Source organism: Sesamum indicum, linkage group LG3 (genome assembly GCF_026168435.1).
Source record: "Sesamum indicum cultivar Baizhima isolate 11 linkage group LG3, ASM2616843v1, whole genome shotgun sequence".
In the NCBI taxonomy this organism is placed as follows: Eukaryota; Viridiplantae; Streptophyta; class Magnoliopsida; order Lamiales; family Pedaliaceae; genus Sesamum; species Sesamum indicum.
In genome coordinates, this window is record NC_142659.1 from 21,329,855 (window position 1) to 21,351,035 (window position 21,181).

Here is a 21,181-nt window from a genome sequence, read left to right on the forward strand (position 1 = left end):
TATGCTGTATTATATATTTAATGTTTATTTATAATAAAATTAAAAATATGAAAAATTATTTAGTATATACACTGACTCCCTTGAGGTTTGCCATATATAATCACAAGTAACCCCTATTGTTGTTTGAAATATTTCCTAAAATTAATGATTGTTTAAAAAATACTCCTCGTAAAAGCCCATTATAGAGGAACAATTCATAAAAGTTTTTCTTGAATGATAACATACATGCTAAAAAAGCTAGGATCTCATATCCTGAGTCATGTATCAATCTGTGCTCCTCTACAAGTATAAGGCTAAGGAAATGGGTTAATTACACTTTGGTTCCCTCTAAAATACTAACTTAGGCTTTTCTCCCAAAAAGTTCCCTCTACAAATTTCGACTATATATTTGAAACAATTAGTGTCAGATGATAATAAGTAACTTCTTGAAGTATACACATCATGCCTAATTCCATCATTCTAACTAAACAAGCTCTCAAAAATTAGGCATATGATATGAGGGCTAAAGTTTTAAAGGAGAACTCACGTCTGTAATTTGAAGACAAAGTATCTCAGTTTTTTATTACCGCATGTCGTAGTTGAAGACAGAGTGTCTAAATTTTTAAAGAATAACTCCCTCTGTAATTTAGAGAGGGAAAAATTTCTCTCTCTAATTCCATAAAAAATAACAACTAAGTTTTCGAATAATTCATTTCTTATTTTGTCTGTAAAGAAAAAATACTTTTCTATATATTGTATATACTTAATAAGGGGTCATATCTTTAATAAACAACATATTCTATTTTAAATAGATTATTTTATAACCAAATTACACTCATACGTATTCACGTGTTAATGCATATAAAGAGGTATATTTTCAACGTTTTAAGGTACGTTTAGTCCAAAAAAAATATTTGACTCTAATAAGTCAGTAATTAGTCAACCGAGAGTAAATATCAATTTTCATTCACTTTTTTAGTTAATATGAACAAATTCAAAGAATTTTAATCAATAAAGGGATTTATTTGTTAGATGTAAGCAAATCTTAGAGTGCTAGATGTAATTTTTTAAATCATAAAGAATTTATATATAATTATACCAAACTTTAGGGGGCGAATGTAATTATTCCATATATTTATGAGAAAAAAGCAACTGGAATTTAAAAATACAAGTGGTATATATGAATGCTCTCAGGTTCAATGTTTTGTCATATGAATGGTGGTGGGGGCCGGGGGGGGGGGGGACTCCATATGTATATATAGGCCTCAAGGAATAAGTAAAGAAAAGCCAGCAAACAAAAACAGTGAACTAAAATTGCAACACTATAAGAAAACTATTCAATAATTATAAAATGAATTTAAAGTTAAAATTACATTGAACTAATTAACAAATAAAATTATTATTGTTAATTTATATTATTTAATATATATTTTAAATATTTTGTTGCTAAATTAGTTGGTAAGTAAATTTTCTTGTATTAAATAACGTAAATTAGCAAAGAGAATATTACTTGCTAATTAGCTTCACTAGAAAAAAATTTATAATTGGCTATTAATGGATATGGCTAAATCATGGTAAATAATTATTATTAACCACGATTAAATAAACCAATGCAAAAAATTAGCTTTTCCACTATGAAAAAATTATTTACCAAGAGCTATGGGAAAAATATTTGTCATGACTTTTATCCATGACAAATGATTTAGCCATTCTCTCAAAAATTACGGGCAACAACCGTTGCATGACCATAGTCAATGATTATTTGGTATGACTATTTAATATTAATCAAAGCAATTAGCCATGGTTAAATGCTATATTTCTCGTAATGCTCGACACTAATTTTTTTTTCTTTGCTATGAAGCCAATTTTTTGTAATGCAATTTAATTAAGTCGTGTACAAGTCGCATGCAATTTTTTGACAACAAAAAACTAAAATTATCAAAATTATGAAATTAAATCAAAGAAATGTTGCAGACAGAAAAATAAATAAATAAATTCAACTAGGGTCGAGGAAGTGGAAAGGATGCTGCGTACAGAGAATGATTTAGAACGCGCAGTTTGACTACTATCATTTTCGGAGAAGTTACTTGATGTTGACTGACAGAGTAGTGGATTGAGTGCTGTCAGTCCCAATCTTTTTGTTTCTTCTCTTTGGGTGGTGGAATAGGGAAGGGGGTGTGGGTGTGGGGTTCTATACATTCATAAGAAAATTGCAAGTGGTACGTGTGAATGCTGTCAGGTCCAATGTTTTGTATGCAACTGGAGGAGAGGCCGCGGAATGAATGGTGGGGGTGTTCGTCCATATCTATATATAGGCCTCAAGGAATAAGCAAAGAAAACCCAGCAAACAAGCATAATAAAATAGTGAACTAAGGTCATAAGGATCATGACAAGTTATGTAACTGTTGAGTGTTTGATCTTCTTGATGTTCTTCTGCTTTGCAAGCAATCCTGCGACGTGCTCGATCAACGAAGTAGATTTACGCGCATTGCTGTTGTTCAAGGAAAACATTGTCGATTCAAGAGGGGTGTTAGACTCGTGGAGATACAATGGAACTGCCAACTACTGCACTTGGAAAGGCATTTCTTGCAGCAGCATGCATAGAAGAGTTGTGTCCATCGACCTCGATTCTCAAGGCCTGGTGGGATCCCTTTCGCCTCATCTAGGTAATCTTTCCTTCCTTAGAAGAATCAATCTCCAAAACAACAGTTTCCACGGCCCGATTCCCCAAGAACTCGGTCGCCTAAGACGCCTTGAGTATTTAGAATTAAGCAACAATACTTTTGATGGTCAGATACCAAGAAACCTGTCACAATGTCGTAATCTTAACTTCCTTAACTTGATAGACAACAAACTCATGGGAAACGTGCCGTTTGAGCTTAGTTCTTTGTTGAAACTTGAAGTTTTAGCCCTAGCAAAAAACAATATATCAGGAACTATCCCATCATTCATTGGCAACTTTACATTTCTGAGACTACTATCTCTTCGCGACTGTGGCTTCCATGGCCAGATTCCTGAGTCGTTAGTTCGTCTTCGGAATCTAAATTTCTTCTCTTTAGCACAAAATAGGTTTACTGGCAGAATCCCATCTGGTCTTTATAATATCTCCACTATCCATCACTTTTCTGTGTATTCTAACCAGCTCCAAGGAAACGTTCCTTTTGATATTGGCTTGACGCTTCCTAATTTAAGGTTTTTTTCTCTGGCCTCCAACAATTTTAGTGGATTTCTTCCGGTTTCTCTATCGAATGCTTCTTTTCTTGAGTACATAAGCTTATCTGAAAATAGCTTTACAGGGCCTATGCCTAAGAATATTGGTAGACTTCCGGATCTATGGGGCCTGAACATTTGGTTGGCTAATATTCAAGATGACATCAGTTTTATTTCATCTTTGACAAACTGTACCAAACTCAGAATTCTTGATATCTATGGTAATAATTTTACGGGTTTGTTGCCACAATCCATTGCCAATCTCAGCACTCAATTAATCAGATTATCCATGGGTATGAACTTGATACAAGGAACCATTCCTTCTGGCATAGGAAACCTTATAGATCTGGGCTATTTGAATCTTGAATCAAATCTTTTCAGTGGCCCAATTCCTTCGTCCATTGGAGGACTCACTAAGTTGCAAGAAATTTATCTGAGTGCTAACAAATTCACGGACGAGCTACCATATTCACTCGGTAACTTGACTCTATTGAACTTACTTCAAGTCAACAGAAACAATATTTTAGGAAGCATACCTCCGAGTCTTGGTAATTGTTCTAATCTTTTAGTTTTAGATCTTTCAAATAATAATTTTAGTGGTCCTATACCCGAAGAAATAGTGAGTCTTTCTTCGATTTCCATTCACCTTGATCTATCCAACAATAACTTATCAGGTTCTATTCCATTTGAAATTGGTTCTTTATCAAATCTAAGAAAGTTAGATTTGTCGAACAATAGATTATCTGGCCGTGTTCCAAGAACTATAAGCAGCTGCATAAGCTTGCAACAACTTAACTTGGATGGCAACTCATTTCATGGTCAAATACCGCAAGGGTTGAGCAGCTTGACAGGTTTACAAGAGTTGGACCTCTCAAGAAACAAATTTTCAGGGCTAATTCCAAATTTCTTGGGAGAGCTAAGTTTGGAAAAGCTGAATATTTCGTTCAATAAGCTTCAGGGTCCGGTTCCAATAGATGGAGTTTTTCAGAATGTTAGCGCGGTTTCACTTGAGGAGAACACTGAGTTATGTGGCGGCATTTCAGAGCTGAAACTTCCTCCTTGTGCACCAACGAACCCCAAGAAGAAAAATTCTCAAATCCCATTGAAAATCATAGTTCCTGTTTCAGTTTGTGGAGCCATATTCATTGTTATTATAGCATTCTCATACATATTCATTCAGCGCAAAACAAAATCAAGAGACAACCTACATGCCACACCTTTTGAGAGCCAGTTTCCAAGACTTTCTTACGCAGACCTTCTCACAGCCACAGATGGATTCTCTGAGGCTAACATGATCGGGTCCGGGAGATTTGGGTCAGTTTACAAAGGAAGCATCGACAATGGGAACACAACAGTAGCAGTTAAAGTGCTCAAACTAAACGTTCGAGGAGCACACAAGAGTTTTACGAGGGAATGCAACGTGCTGAGAGGTTTGAGACATAGAAACCTCTTGAAGATACTAAGTATCTCCGTTAGCATTGACTATCAAGGCAATGATTTTATGGCATTGATTTATCAATTCAAGGCTAACGGGAGCTTGGACAAATGGCTGCACCTGGATGCTGACGGACGACATGAGAATATGCGGTATCTTACTCTGATGCAGAGGCTGAATATCGCCATTGATGTTGCATCTGCAGTTGAGTATTTGCATAATGGTACAGATTCAGCTGTAGTGCATGGTGATTTGAAGCCAAGTAACATACTGTTGGATGATGATATGACTGCCCATGTTGGTGATTTTGGACTGGCCAAAGTGATATCCAATGTTTCAAGCGGCTTGGCAACTGCTGAAAGCCATTCAGTAGCAATAAAGGGAACTATTGGCTATATTGCTCCAGGTTTCGCTTCCTGGCCTTTTCTTTTGCTCCTCTGCATATGAAAAATTAATTATTATGACATCTTTTGCAAATTATTATAAATACTGATTAAATCCCTCATTTTTTCTAAATTACAAAAACCTTACCTATGTTTTCACATTAAATAATATTTACAAATATCTCCATTTTGTGATTAAATGCAATCTTACGATTTCCAAAATAGAACATTCATATCCTAGTAAATAAATGAATTGAGATGAATTTGAATGTTATAAGTTAGAAAGTTAGGAAAACTCGTATTTGATTTTTGTATTTATTTATACATACAGATTGAGAAATTTTCCTCTTTCAAAAAAACTAATATACCCTCTTGATTATTTTGTCAGAGTATGGAATGGCTGGTACTGTTTCGATACAAGGGGACGTATATAGCTACGGTATTCTTTTATTGGAGTTGTTTACAAATATAAGACCGACAAGTGATGTACTAATTAGTGATCACGCAAGTCTTCACAATTTTGTCGCCACTAAATTAGAATTAGATCGTGTAATGGAAATTGTAGATCCGCTTATCTTGCAAAAAGAACATCACATGATCAATAGTAGTATTAGGGGTTGTGTGGCTTCTATACTAGGAATTGGAGTGGCGTGTTCGAGAGATTTACATCAAGATCGAATGGTGATAACAGATGTTGTTAGCCAACTTGGACAAATAAGAATGACGGTTCTAGCTCAAGGGTTGAGACCTCACAATTAAAAAATTATAGGTTCAAGTTCTGTTGTAAGTTCAAGTTCTAAAAATGTGAATCTATATTTACGATTCTTGTTCATTTCTTTTAATATGTTGAATTATGTATTTAATATTTATTTATAATAAATTTAAAAATATGAAAAATTATTTAGTATATACACTCACTCCCTTGAGGTTTGCCATATATAATCACAAGTAACCCCTATTGTTGTTTGAAATATTTTCCTAAAATTAATGATTGTTTAAAAGATACTGCTCGTAAAAGCCCATTATAGGGGAACAATTATTAAAGATTTTTCTTGAATGATACATAAATGTTAAAAGAGGGAGGATCTCATATTCTGAGTCATGTATCAATCTGTGCTCCTCTACAAGTATATGGCTAAGGAAAAGGGTTAATTACACTTTGGTTCCCTCTAAAATACGAACTTACATTTTCCTCCCAAAAAAATCACTCTAAAAATTTTGACTGTATATTTGAAACAATTATGGTCAGATGTTAATACGTAACACCTTAAAGTATACACATCATGCCTAATTCCATCATTCTAACTAAACAAGCTCTCAAGAAATTAGGCATATGACATGGGGGCTAAAGGAGAACTCCATTTGTAATTTGAAAACAGAGTGTGTAAGTTTTAAAGGCATGTATTACCGCATGTCATAGTTGAAGACAAAGTGTCTAAATTTTTAAAGGATAACTCCCGTCTGTAATTTTTTGAAAGGAAAAAATTTCCATCTCTTATTTTATCAAAAATAACAACTAAGTTTTCGAATAACCGTTTCTTATTCTGTCTGTAAAGGAAAAATACTTTTTTATATATTATATATATTTATTAAGGGGTCATATCTTTAATAAAATAGCATATTCTATTTTATGTAATACATAATTAAGTGACATGAATTTTATATATATTGGAATCACAGTTCAGATCAACTTTATTATTGAGGCCAATGTTTGTTTTTGGCGTGTGATGTGGGGTTGTGTATATATATAGTGCAGGAAGCAATTATTTATGCCCAAGATGTTACATATATAAATGGAAGTGGAAAACTAATACTTCCCAATTTTTACGTTCATACTTTGTGGAGGTAGAAGTCAAGGTCAGCTCCATTACTGTTTCCATCTTATCTCTTTGGCGAGTGGAATTGTGTGGCCCGGGGGGTGGAGTGGATCGCCACCCAAAAACAAGCATTGATCAACTAAAGTTGTAAGCCAAGATATCATCAGAATCATGACAAGTTCTATAACTGTTGAGTGTTTGGTCCTCTTGATTTTCTTCTACTTTGCAAGCAGTCCAGCAACATGCTCAATCAACGAAGCAGATTTACATGCACTACTGTCGTTCAAGGAAAACATCATGGACCCAAGAGGGGCGTTAGACTCATGGAGATACAATGAAACTGTGAGCTACTGCACCTGGAAAGGCATTTCATGCAGTCGCAGACATAGAATCAGAGTCGTGTCCATCGACCTCAACTCTCAGGGCTTGGTGGGATCCCTTTCTCCTCATTTAGGTAATCTTTCCTTCCTCAGAAGCATTAATCTCCAAAACAACAGCCTCCATGGCCCGATCCCCCAAGAATTCGGTCGCCTAAGACGACTTGAGTATATAGAATTCAGCAATAATTCTTTTGATGGTGAGATACCAAGAAATCTATCTCAGTGTCAATATCTTTACTATCTTAACTTGATAGACAACAAGCTCACAGGAAATGTGCCGTTTGAGCTTAGTTTTTTGTCGAAGCTTGAAGCTCTAGGCTTGGCAATGAACTATCTATCAGGAACTATTCCATCATTCATGGGCAACTTTACATTTTTGAGGCAACTTTCTCTTCGCAACTGTGGCTTCCAAGGAAAGATTCCTGAGTCATTAGTCCACCTTCACAATTTGCAATTCCTTGTCTTATCAGAAAACATGTTAACTGGCAGAATCCCATCTGGTCTTTACAATATCTCCACCATTCAAGTGTTTTCAGTGAGTTCTAACCACCTCTTGGGAAACATTCCTTCTGATATTGGTTTCTCACTCCCTAATTTACGGTTTCTTGGTTTTGGGGACAATAATTTTACTGGTCTTCTTCCAATTTCACTATCGAATGCTTATTTTCTTAAAACCATAGACTTCAACAAAAACAAGTTTACAGGGCCCATGCCTAAAAATCTTGACAGGCTTCCGGATCTACAATTTTTGTCCATTTGGTCCAATAACATTCAAGATGACATTAGTGTAATTTCATCTTTGACAAATTGCACTAACCTCATATATCTTGATATGTCCTCTAACTTTTTAACCGGTTCGTTGCCACAGTCCGTTGCCAATCTCAGTACTCAATTAAGCTATATGTCCATAGGTAGAAACATGATACGTGGAACCATTCCTTCAGCTATTGGAAATCTTATAGGTCTGAGCAGCTTGTCTCTTGTTTTCAATCTTTTCAGCGGCCCTATTCCTTCATCCATTGGTGGACTCACGAAGTTGGAAGAAATCAATTTGAGTGCTAACAGGTTCACGAACAAGCTACCATCTTCACTTGGTAACTTAACTCTATTGAACACTCTATTTGTGGTCAGAAATAATATTTCAGGAACTATACCTCCAAGTCTGGGTAATTGTTCCAAATTGTTAGTTTTGGATCTTTCTGATAACAACCTTAGTGGTCCAATTCCCAGAGAAATCATGAGCACGTCTTATGTATTTGGTTACCTTGATCTATCCAACAATAACTTATCAGGTTCTATTCCATCTGAAGTTAGTACGTTGAGAAATATTGAAGAGTTATATTTGTCAAACAATAGATTATCTGGTCTAGTTCCAAACACTATAAGCAGCTGCATAAGCTTGCAGTACCTTCACTTAGAGGGGAACTCATTTCATGGTGAAATACCACAAGGATTGAGCAATTTGAAAGGTTTACAAGAATTGGACCTTTCAAGAAACAATTTTTCAGGGCTAATACCGAGTTTCTTGGGAGATCTAAGCTTGGTGGAGTTGAATCTTTCCTTTAATAAACTTCGAGGTCCAGTTCCAGTGGAGGGAGTGTTTCGGAATGTTAGTGCAGTTTCACTTGAGGAAAACTATGAGTTATGTGGAGGCATTTCAGAGCTGAAACTTCCTCCTTGTCCATCAGCAATTCCCAAGAAGAAAAACTCTCACATCCCATTCAAAATCATAGTTCCTGTTTCAATTTCTGGAGCCATATTCATTGCTATCATAGCATCCTCATACATATTTATTCAGTGCAAAACAAAACCAAGAAACGGCAAATACACCTCACCATTTGAGAGCCAGTTTCGCAGGCTTTCTTACGGGGACCTTCTGAGAGCCACAAATGGATTCTCTGAGGCTAGCATGGTGGGGTCTGGGAGATTTGGATCCGTTTACAAAGGAACTATCGGCAACGGGAACACAACAGTAGCAGTTAAAGTGCTCAATCTCCACGTTCGAGGAGCAAACAAAAGTTTTAAGAGAGAATGCAATGTGCTAAGAGGCGTGAGACATAGAAATCTCTTGAAGATACTAAGTATCTCCGTTAGCATTGACTATCAGGGCAATGATTTTAAGGCGCTGATTTATCAATTCAAGGCTAACGGGAGCTTGGACAAATGGCTGCACCTGGATACTGACAGACAAGATGAGAATATGCCGTATCTTACTCTGATGCAGAGGCTGAATATCGCCATTGATGTCGCATCTGCAGTTGAGTATTTGCATAATGGCACCGGCTCAGCTGTAGTGCATGGTGATTTGAAGCCAAGTAACGTACTGTTGGATGATGATATGACTGCCCATGTTGGTGATTTTGGACTGGCCAAAGTGATATCCAATGTTTCAAGCAGCTTCGCAGCGGATGAAAGCCATTCAGTTGCAGTAAGGGGTACTATCGGCTATATCGCTCCAGGTTTGGCTTCCGAGCCTTTTCTTTTACTCCTTTGCATATCAAATACTAATTATAATGGCATCTTTTCCCAATTATTATAAACTTGTAATTTGTGGCATACTCTGTGCAATTTCTAGAAATATCATTTAAAATAAGATACTTATAAAATTTTATTTTTTAATAAAGTATCTGAAAAATAATAAGTCAGTCTTAAATTTTTAAAAAATGGTGAAAAAATGACTGAAAATTTAAAACGAAAGAGAAAGAATAACTATTAAAAAATAATGGGGAGTAGGAAGTTAAATGAAAAATTAAAAACACTAAATCAGATGTAAATAAAAGACCAAAAAATATAGAGATACTCTTCCTTAACGTATAATATTGATTTTTAAAAATTACAAAAACCTCTTGTATGTTTTCACATTGAAGACATAAATTATGTTATCCCCATTTGATGATTAAATACAATCTTACGATCTTCAAAATATAACATTTATATCCCATTAAATAAATGAATTGAGATGCTTTCAAAAATAAAAAAATGAATTGAGATGAATTTGAATGTGATAAATTAGAGAGTTAGAAGATCTGGCATGAGTTTTTTGTATTTAATCATATATATACAAAAGTGAGCCATTTTCCTCTTTCCAGGAAATTGATATTTCCTCTTGATTTTTTTGTCAGAATATGGAATGGTTGATATTGCTTCCACACAAGGAGATGTATATAGTTACGGTATTCTTTTATTGGAGTTGTTCACAAACATAAGCCCGACAAGTGATGTGCTAAGTGACCACGCAAGTCTTCAAAATTATGTAGCCACTAGCTTAGAATTAAACTGTGTAATGAAAATTATAGATCCACTTATCTTGCAAAAGGAATGTGAGATGATCAATAGTAGTATTAGGGATTGTGTGGTTTCTATACTAAGAATTGGAGTGGTGTGTTCGAGAGAATTGCCTCAAGATCGAATGGTGATAGCGGATGTTGTTAACGAACTCAAACGAATAAGAATTGCATTTCTAGCTTAAGCTGTTGGATTGAAACTTCAAAATTAAAATGTTGTAGGTTCATGTTTTGTTGTAAGTTCAAATTGTAGAAATGTGAATGTGTATTTACAATTCTTCTTCATCTCTTTTAAATTTTTATATAATTTAGAATTGTTAATATGTTGATCAGCATTGCTATAATATTTGAACGCATCAGAATAATAAAACAAAATCATATCCATTAAATATGATAGCCAGAGAGATGAGCTAACTCAGATACTTTGCACTGATTCAAGATCTATCTATTCTTTTCCCAATCTTTCTAACTTATTGTATTTGCCGCAAACCTGTAAACACACATAGTCCTCCCCAAGCTCAGGGGATGATTAATTTTGATGAGCAACAAAAAATCATATCTTGTTCTGATAATTTTTTTTATAGCTTTAAAGAAAATACGTGATAAAAATATAACGAAATGCCCAGAAAATTTGTTTTAATCTTTATGGGCGAAATTTTAAAATTATATCCTAGTTTTTATCCATCTAAATATGAACATTACATGTCGTAGATATATCTAATATTTTATCGATACACGTAATCAAAATATTATTCATCTTTACCTAATCCCATCCTCATGTAATCACATATTTATCAAAGATAAATAACAATGACCTCCTTGAAATTTGATGTAATTATATAACTACCCCTAATAATTGATAAAATCATATAATTCTTAAATGAAAGTATAAAATTATCAACTTTGTTTTCATTGTATTTTTTAATTTCTTTTAAAAAAAATTAAAAAAATAACTTTAACAGTATGAATGAAAAAATTATCCACTTAATACATAAAAAAAATAATTTTTTAAAAAATTCATAAAAGCATTTTGATCAACTCACCATAAAAATGGATGAAAACCTAACAGATTGGACTAATGGCTAGACGACCGTTAAAATCAAAGGAGTATAGATAATCGTTCAAACACCGAGAAAGTATTCGTAATTAAACCAAAACTCAGAACGTTGTAATTTACCCTATTTATCAACTAGTCATTTTTTCCATCCACCAATGTAAAAGCCGGTTTTGGTCACCTTTGTAGCTCTATCAATAGGAAAAGCAACGAGGCATCTATGTAGATGCCAGGTTAACTTGATAATCAAGGGGTTATAATCCATAACATCAACCTAATTGCTGAAAAGCATGCCAAAGTTAGCTGCAGGCAGTACGTTGGTATCTGAAACTTCAATTACATAATTTCCAGTAAAAACTCAATACCTAGCTACAATATTCAACATTAGGTAGCACCTAGTTAACTCCGGATGATGCTCAACGTGGGCTCCAATTCCTCATGGTCGCAACATATGCACCTGCATAAACCATTCTTAATTCATAGATTGCAAGCCAGGAAAACAAGTGGGACTTGTGTGAAAGATACGAGTTCAGTTTCTTTGTACCGAAAAAGTAGGCTCTTAAACGATCGCGAACTATGAAGACTAGCAAACCTGTTCAAGTTCGCTTGCGTTTGAGTGTCTTCAACTGAGCAAAGATGTAAGCAATGACTTCCTTCAGAGTGGCCTTCCTATTTTCTTTGAAGTTCCACAGCTCAGGAACCACATAACATCCACTTGGGTTGTATTCATGCAGTTCCTTCAAGGCCACAGTAACAGCATCATACACTGCATCTCCCCATTCCTCTTTAAGGCCTTGTAGCAGTTCATCGTCCTCCTTTATTAAACTCTACATTAAAAGCACCAACAATTATTATGTCTAACACATTTCCCACTGACTTATAGAGCAATAATAAACATACTTGGGCCAGGGCAAAAGATCATAAAGGTTGTTGAATGAGAGAACATGAATGCTAAAAGGGAGGATCTCATGTCTGTGCCCCTTTAAAAATTAAGGACAAGAAAAATGAATAAAATTTCAACCCAATGCATGAGGGAATATGACTGAAGGTCATTTACTACCTGATGATTCCCCTTCTCATCTTCGATGATCTGGAATGGGTGCCATTCAGGATTTTTCAGTTTCTCTTGCCACAAGGAGACCACTTCTGCAGCCTTCATCTCAGCTTCTCCAGGTGGGAATCTTTCCTTGCATGCATTCTTGAAAGCTTTCTCATCAATTTCACCCATCCTCTTTATCCCGATATTAACACGGCTGCTACTCAGCATATCTTTCAAGGCCTAAAAATAAATAAAACAAAAATGTGGTTACATATGAGAATGTTTAGCGAAGTGCATTAAAAAAAATATTTAATTTCATTGGAATCTAAGCCAATTGCATGAATCAGCATTGAAGCTGGGTTTGGCAGTAGAGGAGGGCCAGAGATGGAGACATGGCCAACCACAGGAACATCCCCGCACCCCCAGCAAAAGCCCCTCAGCGCCCAACCCCAAAGAGGTAGACTTAAGAACACTATTAACATAGACCAAAATTTAAAACATGTAAACTAGTAACCTTCAAAACCATGATAAAAGAAATGTAATTCTTAAAGCGGCAAATGCTGCATATTCAAAAAAGTGCTTATTCTTAAAATTGATAGTTTTTAGATATGATTTAAATTTGCATATATATCAAAAGTATATTTGTTCTGTATATAACTAATATTATATGTAACTAGCATATATAAGTCTCACCATAATTGTTTTTGCACGTTAATTGTTACATTACATTGTAAATTTACATGACAGCATCCAAGACCCATAAACCATCTAAAACTCGCTTAGGCATAAAACCAGAACAAAAACTCAACCCTCTAAGCCTTAAGCTCACCTAGCCCCTTCATGTAAGGCCCTACCCAGTTTGATAGGAAAAAAGAAGACCTATACCCAGCCCTAATATATATTGTTAGGCCTAGGCCGAGGCCCATTAGAAAAATATAGATTGAGTCTCTACCCATCATACCCAGTCACCCATGGGCCATTATACCCAATGTTGACTTGAAACAATACTTCTATTATTTTCCCCAATTCAATCAGATTATTATCATTCAAATCGATTTAAATTCAAGGGAACAAATCTCACAAACTAAATCATATAATTCTTTAACCATGTACAATATATAATCAACAAATAATTGAATAATTAGTTATATAAGTATATTAATTATGCTAGGAAAAATTTTCAACATCTTGATAGGCAGTAATGTTTGGTTGAAATGATAAAATTGAAGCTTAAAATTCTATAGATTAAATTCAATTGCCATAAATACGTAGATTTAATATTTTCATATTATATTATTTCTTAAAATGATATATTCTTCAATAGATTTTAATCAAAAAAGAGTTATTTGTGAATCGGGTCTCAATAATCGATTAATCGTGAATTTATTGATACATTATTTGTAAAACTGAAAAAGAAAAACAAAAATTAAGAATACATTGATAAATCTAATGTACGTAGTAAATTATTGCTGATTCAAAATGCAAGTACCCATTTTTATATCATTTATATCCAAATATAAATAACTAATCTATTTTGCCTCGTTTGGCTGATTTAGATCTAAGTAATTATGTGTTAAATATATATCTAACATATTTTATCATTTTGCTTTAACTTAAAATTTATTTAGCATTTAAATACCTTCTCTTCACTAAATATGTCAAATACTATTCAACAATACTAGGGAAGAAAACAATGGGTCCAGCCAAAACACGACCCAAAAAAGTGGGTCTGAAACAGTGGGCTTGGGTCTAGAGATCTATTGGGTCCTAAGGAGGGTTGAGTAGGGTTTGCATATTAATTTAATACATTAGGTCTCTTTTGGTATGGGCCTGGGTAGGGAAAGGCTCTACCCATTGACAGCATTACCTCCCTGGCACACAGTTAACCTGTTAGACCATTCCTATTGTTACCCTACATAAACATAATTTTTCCTAGGCTGTGAAAAGAAACAATAAAGTTTACTAAGCCATTGTAGTACTCAAGAATTTAGCAACTTGGGAGTTTTAACCTACATTTCAAATGTATCTAATCAGCTTCTACTCAAGTTTCATCCAATATCTTTTAACAACCAGTTGAACAGTATATTTATGTCATATGTGTCAGCAATAAGTTGCAAATTCAACCACTCTTCTATGTAGTTTCATTAGCATTTCCATATACCTTTTTCTTTTTAAATGGTTATAATCTTATAATCTGGTATATTAAGCTATCCCGCCAGAAATTGGAAGATTAGATGAGATGTCAGAGATATCATACCTCGATTAATTCTTTGCGAGCCTCCTGTAGCTCATCATTACTTTGGCGCTCTTTTGCGAGAAGTTGCTGATTCAAATCTTCAAGACCTTCCAAATCATCTTTTTTCTCGGCCAACTGCTGGTTCATCTTGTCTATCTTCTGCTGAATAACTCCATCATCGTCACCTCCCATATGCTTCATCACCTCTAGTTTTCCTTTAAGTTCTTCAATTTCAAGTTCTAATTTCTGCTTCTCATCTAAATTCCTTTCTAATTCAAGCACTTTTTTAAGAGCCTCTTCCTTCTCTCTCTGCATATTATAAAACATATCAAAATGCAAGAGAAGCAATAAATTCAGTAGTACTGACTAGGTTGTGTATTAAACAATGCATATGTAAGATATTTCATATGCAAGTGATGGAAGGAAAAAATTGTCAACAGTTGTACTTGTTGTTCTTCCACTAGCCGTAGGACATTTTCATCAGCTTTCCTCTGCTCCTCTGAAGCCAATTGAAGCGCATTATTCCTCAAATCATTCTGACCAAGCAATATTACAGCATATCTATCAACAACTCATATTTACTAATACAAAGTAAGCACGTGTAATTAATACTAAAAGCAGGAACATAGAGAAGAAATTAGATTTATCTCCAAGCAGAATAATAACCAAGTAGGAGTGTCAAAAAGGCTTGTGATAAGCGGTCAAGGTAAGCTAAAAATTCAATGGTAATAGAAAGGAGACAGAGGCTTCTTGTAGATCACGAAAACATACAAAGAACATGATCTGCATTGTGAATGCCATAAAAACTGTCGAAGTAATTGATGCGCGCACATATTTTGCTTTGGCAAAATCGACCAGAAACTCATATTTGACTCCAAGTATGGATATGAAGTGTGAATTTGCATTTGGATGTGTCAGTTTACACGCAAATGTAAATGTAGTATGAACGAAGACTAACCTTTGCCTTCTCCTCTTCAAGTTTCTGTCTCTCACGTTCAGTTAATGCTTCACGCTTGTTCAATTCTTTATTCCATGAATCAAGTCTTCGTTTCTTATTCTCCAGCTCATAGTTCAACATCTCCTGTTCGTCCAAAACTCTCTTAATGTGCTCGCGAGCAATGCGTTGCAGCTTCCTTGTTTCTGAGGGAAAAGAAGACATTGAATTTGGCATCAGTAAGACCATACACGCTGAAAGAGCTCCAGGGCAATAGCTTCGGCTCAAATAGCATCTAATTAGTCACTTTGCTATCTCCAAAATGTCATTGAATTAAAAACTCAAGTATCCTCAGGCAAGTTCCATAAAAGTTTTTGAGCATATAAATTATAAGGAGCTGAAATCCCAAGGCAAGAGTGCGAAGAAGGGACTTCAGTGAGAATCAAACAGCTTTGAGAATAGAAAATCTCTGGTGCAGTAATAGCCTTGAATACAACATTCAAATGTTTGTACAATTATGCAATGTATGTTCACGGACACTCATGCACTACGACACAGTAACATAAGAACATGATGTAGGATGAGAGAATAGGAGACATCAGACCTTCATAGAAGGAACGGTGAAGCTCGTCTTTCTCTTCAAGCATCCTACTGAGTGACAATGTCTTTTCATTGTACTTGATCTGCAATTGATCCAAATTTTCGTTTTTCAACTCAAGCTCATTGACCAAATTACCCACAACTTTGTTCCTATCTTTAGTTGCTTCCTGAATAAGATCAGAGATTGTTTTCAATTCTGCTTTCCTGCGAAGATAATCTCCAACAGGCCCTTCCAGTTTGTAATCATCTTCACGAGCAAACCAACCATAAATATTTGGACCTGGACAGGTTCTTCGATCGTTCCATTCTTTCTTACTTCGGCCATTAGCTTCAAAGGACTTCTCAAACTCCATCGCATTCTTGAACCCAGTCCAATCATTATCAAATCTTAGAACAGCTTGTGCGGTGTGTTGTTGATCATCCCAGAATATTTCAATTTCTATAGGCTTGTATTTGGAGAACTTATTCAACCAGTAACCACGGCTAGCCAAGCAATCGCTGTTCTTTGGCTCATTTAGTATGTTAGCTACTATCCCGACCCAGGGCCAACAATACAACTCACTTTTCTCAGGCTTAGCTGCAGGTAAAGGTGCAGTATGTTGAGGTAGTGGCTCAGCCTCATTAGCTAGGTCATTTTCTAGGAATGTAGCCAGTGCAAGGTGGTTTGCTTTCTGCTTTGCACTTCGGCTGGCTGAGCCCTTAGCCACCCCTATCGCATGTTGAAGAAGATGATTGTACTGATAGTCTTGTTTCTTCTTACCAGCACAAAAAGGGCACCTAAGGGAACCATTTGGGCCCTTTACTTTATAAGTGCCAGCCTTGAGTAGCTCATAAGGTTTCTCTTTGTATTCATTTATCTCTGAATCGCTGAAGTCTGACTCTTCGTCTGAACTGCTACCCATCTGAGTGATAGGAATGTCACAAATGATAAGTAATGAGAAATGCAATAAGAAAGGGAAAACAAAAAAAAAAGGAAGAAGGTCTGAATTAATCCATAAATTGATAACCTAAAGTTTACAGTCGGCTGCTACCATTAACATGATTCTTGTCATGTTACAGGCAAAAGATAATCTTTTTTCAGGAAAAATTTCGAAAAAGGAAAACTTGCATATTTACAGTGCTGAAAGATGAAAGATATATGCAAAAGAAACATTATTTTGATAAACTGATATTTGCTCTGCAGAATGCAGGGTGACTATATGAACATTGATGTTGTTAGAGCAAAACTAGACAAGCACCAGTGAAGGTGAACTTCAGTAGAACCCAGGTGTCTCTTTGAAAAAATTAAGCACCATAATCATGTGATAGCCATAGATAGACAAACCAACAATGCAGCCCGATTTACACAAAAGCCAGCAAGTCAAACCTAAGACCACCTAAGATGACTATATATATGGAAATTGGGGATTTAACAGAAGAATTAGTGCACCAAAGATTTCATATTACCACCATCGAGACGCTGTTTGAGCCTGACTTACTCTGATATGAAGAGAAGGAAAAAAAAATATGAGCTTTGCAAACACCTCATAATCGAGCATAATATGTCCTTTGAAGAACAGAATTAGCAGAAGTTATTCATTGAACACTTCTCGAGTGAAAATCCAGGGATTCATTTCTTTTATAGTTTGCTCCAGAAGCATTTCCACAATGACTAGTTTTTAAATGGTATAGGAGTTCACAAATGACTAGTTAATGCAGATAAAATGAACGGAATCTGCAAATGGACATATAATGAAAACAATAACCAACAATGTGCCAAGTATTCTCCTCGCAAGCGAACCATGGAACAATCAAACAAAAATATTACACTCACAAAGACGCCAGTTTTAACAAAGTTATCTCAAAGCTACTAGTGTCAGTCTACCACAGTCATCACAAATTGACTCTCACCACAAGCCATTCGTTTCCAAAAAAGAGACACTCCGGTTTACCTGAGTCAACCAGGTACGACCAAGTCCACTCAACAAACGACAGGCGCAATCAGCCAGTCAGTAGCACTCACACATAAACTCCAAAACATTCAACCACATATCTACTCATCCTTCGCTTGGTACAAACTACAAAATCAAACATTCAGAAGCGAGAAAATTATCTCACCTCGAAGAAACAAACAATATTCAATATACAGAGAACGCCAGGGGTAAATGCCGGTGCTCTTAGACTCTCTGATCGGTGCACTGACGTCTCCGACGAACCACACCGCCTCCGAAGGTGATCGCCGGTATAATTCCGTTAATCCGAAACAACCCTAGAGAGAGAGGGAGGAGCTTTGGTCAGTGGTAAATTGAGCAGCAGCTTTTATGAATTTTCGGACGTCTGAATTATGAAAATCGGGAAGTGGTTTCGGGGTGAAAAAGTGGGTCCGAGTTTCAGCTCCAAGTCCCGACTAGTCCGTCTCAATATCAAAGAGGCAGAATTGGGTTGGATTGGGTTTGGTAACAGTGACCAACATAAGAGATTCTGATCCTGTAAATTATTTTAGAAAATTAATAAGTTTTATATTAAATTGAAATTTGAATTATAATACAAATAGAGTGTGTTACTGTGTGTGTGTGCGTGTAACAAGTGTTAATAAGTAGGATAAAAAACTTAAAATAAAAGATTATGTATAGATTAACTTAAAATTACTTTAAAAAATATTAAAATGGTTAAATGTGATATACGGTACAATCAAGTTCTCTTACGTAAGGTATTGTTTGTTTTGATAGTCTAAAAATGTATGTCGTTACAAAGAAAGATTCTTTAGAATTGAGGCTTATAAATCACTCAAATTCCTCATCCACAATAGTTATGGAACGCATACCTATATCATCAACCCCTCAACTAGGAATTCGAAACGGACGCATAACCTCATTCCCACATATAGTGCCAAATAATGCACATTTAGACGATTGCTATAATATTGCACAAGATATTTACTATTGTGATTTCGTGCAAAACTCAAATTTTTTTCTTCTCGTCTAAAAGAACATCACATTATAAAGAAAGAGTTCTTAAAATTTATAAGACATTCAAACTCTTTATCTGTAACAATACGAATAAAAAAACCTTGCTGCAACCTACTATAACTAGAAGACCCATAAGCATAAGCTTAATTTACAAAAAAGTTAAATAATGGTTTTGCTACAAACTATTATGATTTTGTATTTAATTCTAATTGCATATTACTTTTATTTTTGTCTTTTTCTAAAAAACTATCAGATTATAAGCACTTTTTTTCCCCGAACCCAATTTTCTTATCTTTCAAAGGTATTACGAAATCAAATTGTGTTTTTTAAAATAGTATTTTTAAAATATATTTAAAAATCCGTCTATGTTTATTATTGGGCAATTTTGGGCTCCACAACAAACTTTGGGCTAAATTACATCAGCCCATGAGATTTAGCTGCTGGGCCTTTGATCTTCCACAAGCCCAGTGTGGGATGATCTGATTTTGGAGTCAACTAGAATATTCATTTTAAAAGTTCAAACTTAAAATTTATAAATTTTTGTAGGTTACATTTGGATGGAAATATTTAGATTTAAACAAAAGTATTTTTAAAAAGGATTCAAGTACCAAAAGAGTTTAAAATTATTAAAATTTCAGAAAATTTAGCTCGAAATGAAAGTTGAAAATTTTGAAATTCTTTCCAAATATGGAATTATTCAAAAAATCTATTAATAGGTGATAGAAAAACAAGAAGGTTGCTTAAAAGATTAAAAAAAAAAAGAAGCCCACAAAATTTCAAATTCCCAAACATGACACAAATCCCATGCATTTTTTACTTGAATCAGAGTTATACCCATCCAAAATAACTATCGTTGATTTTTTTATACTTGAAATGTGAAATTTATTACACATGTGTTCATACAAAATACAAATATTTGACCCTATAAGTACTTCAAAACCACCTAAGGTGAAGGTACACCATTTTTGAAAGAATATACTTTTTGTTCCACCTTGATCTTGGAACCTTACCAATTTAAGTATGCCTTAATTGGAGACCTCCCATCAAACCTAATTTTTACTCGTTTTCTCAAGTTCCGACACTTGTTTAGGATTTGACTCCTTTTGTATCGAGTTTTATGGTAGATTTTCATATAAATACAGGTGATAGAATGAAAATGTATTTGGATTAAGATATTTTGACATAATTTTCTATACAAAAAGACATGATAGAAGAAAAATACATCTAAACTAAGATGTTTTGTGATAGTTTTTTGTGCCAAAAAAAAAAAAGAAGATATTTTATGATAGTTTTCTAAGATGTGGTAAAATAAACTTTTTAAAATTTATAATAAAATAAATGATCGATATTTCAATTTTAAAACATATAAAATTAAAAAATTAGCCTTAACAGTAAAACATGATATGAGCCGAAGGAATAAGGCCCGAGCCCTAACCAGCACATAAGAAAGATGCGTCAAGTCGATTTTTGACCCGCACCAGCCCACAAGGACCCCCCCTCCCCCAATTGGGGGTCAACGTTGTATGATCCCTCAATTATACATGTCATTCGTACGTTGATCGAAAATTATAAATACTGATCAAGTCAAATTTTCAAGTATTTTAAATGTTTTATTGCTCTTATTAAACGATATTCAAATCATACTAAGTTAACTTTCGAAGTATCTTGATTGATAGCTATCCATAATTTATGATTAGTGATATTAATTTCAAATTTATGTGAACCGGGGGATTGCAGTTGACATGCAAACCTCAGAAGACCTGAAAGATTTGATAAAACAAAAGGCTTGGTAGTTGGAATAATTTTCTCAAGTTAGGCCCTACAGCATATCAAAAACAGACAAAACGAGGTCGATGTCCATACCTAGGCTAGCCCTAACCAC

The 21,181-nt window shown here is 34.8% G+C and overlaps 3 protein-coding genes across 5 annotated transcripts; 2 read left to right on the forward strand and 1 right to left on the reverse strand.

The window, feature by feature from the left end:
• The first annotated feature begins 2,291 nt into the window (after nucleotides 1-2,291).
• On the forward strand, nucleotides 2,292-5,839 carry LOC105158519 (uncharacterized). The gene is made up of 2 exons (XM_020692330.2): nucleotides 2,292-5,030; nucleotides 5,396-5,839. The coding sequence occupies exons 1-2, from the start codon at nucleotides 2,366-2,368 to the stop codon at nucleotides 5,764-5,766; spliced, it is 3,036 nt and encodes a 1,011-aa protein (XP_020547989.1). The 5' UTR covers nucleotides 2,292-2,365; the 3' UTR covers nucleotides 5,767-5,839.
• Nucleotides 5,840-5,983: 144 nt separating this feature from the next.
• LOC105158520 (uncharacterized) lies at nucleotides 5,984-10,773 on the forward strand. Of its 2 annotated transcripts, XM_020692331.2 has the most exons (3): nucleotides 5,984-6,971; nucleotides 7,058-9,663; nucleotides 10,327-10,773. In XM_020692331.2, the coding sequence occupies exons 2-3, from the start codon at nucleotides 7,122-7,124 to the stop codon at nucleotides 10,671-10,673; spliced, it is 2,889 nt and encodes a 962-aa protein (XP_020547990.1). In that variant the 5' UTR covers nucleotides 5,984-6,971; nucleotides 7,058-7,121; the 3' UTR covers nucleotides 10,674-10,773. The 2 variants fall into 2 exon arrangements, with proteins under 2 accessions (XP_020547990.1, XP_011073605.1); XM_011075303.3 differs by having other exon boundaries at nucleotides 5,984-9,663.
• Nucleotides 10,774-11,740: 967 nt separating this feature from the next.
• On the reverse strand, nucleotides 11,741-18,787 carry LOC105158322 (factor of DNA methylation 1). 2 transcript variants are annotated; one of them, XR_847517.3, is made up of 8 exons: nucleotides 18,449-18,787; nucleotides 16,356-17,253; nucleotides 15,776-15,957; nucleotides 15,264-15,353; nucleotides 14,839-15,126; nucleotides 12,603-12,821; nucleotides 12,087-12,369; nucleotides 11,741-11,999 (listed from the first exon to the last, which is right to left on the reverse strand). XR_847517.3 is itself a non-coding variant. In XM_011075042.3 (8 exons), exons 2-7 carry the CDS (start codon nucleotides 17,251-17,253, stop codon nucleotides 12,139-12,141), a joined length of 1,908 nt encoding a protein of 635 aa, XP_011073344.1. In that variant the 5' UTR covers nucleotides 18,449-18,787; the 3' UTR covers nucleotides 11,741-11,999; nucleotides 12,135-12,138. The 2 variants fall into 2 exon arrangements, 1 of the variants encoding a protein (XP_011073344.1); XM_011075042.3 differs by having other exon boundaries at nucleotides 12,135-12,369.
• Between the last annotated feature and the right edge of the window lie 2,394 nt (nucleotides 18,788-21,181).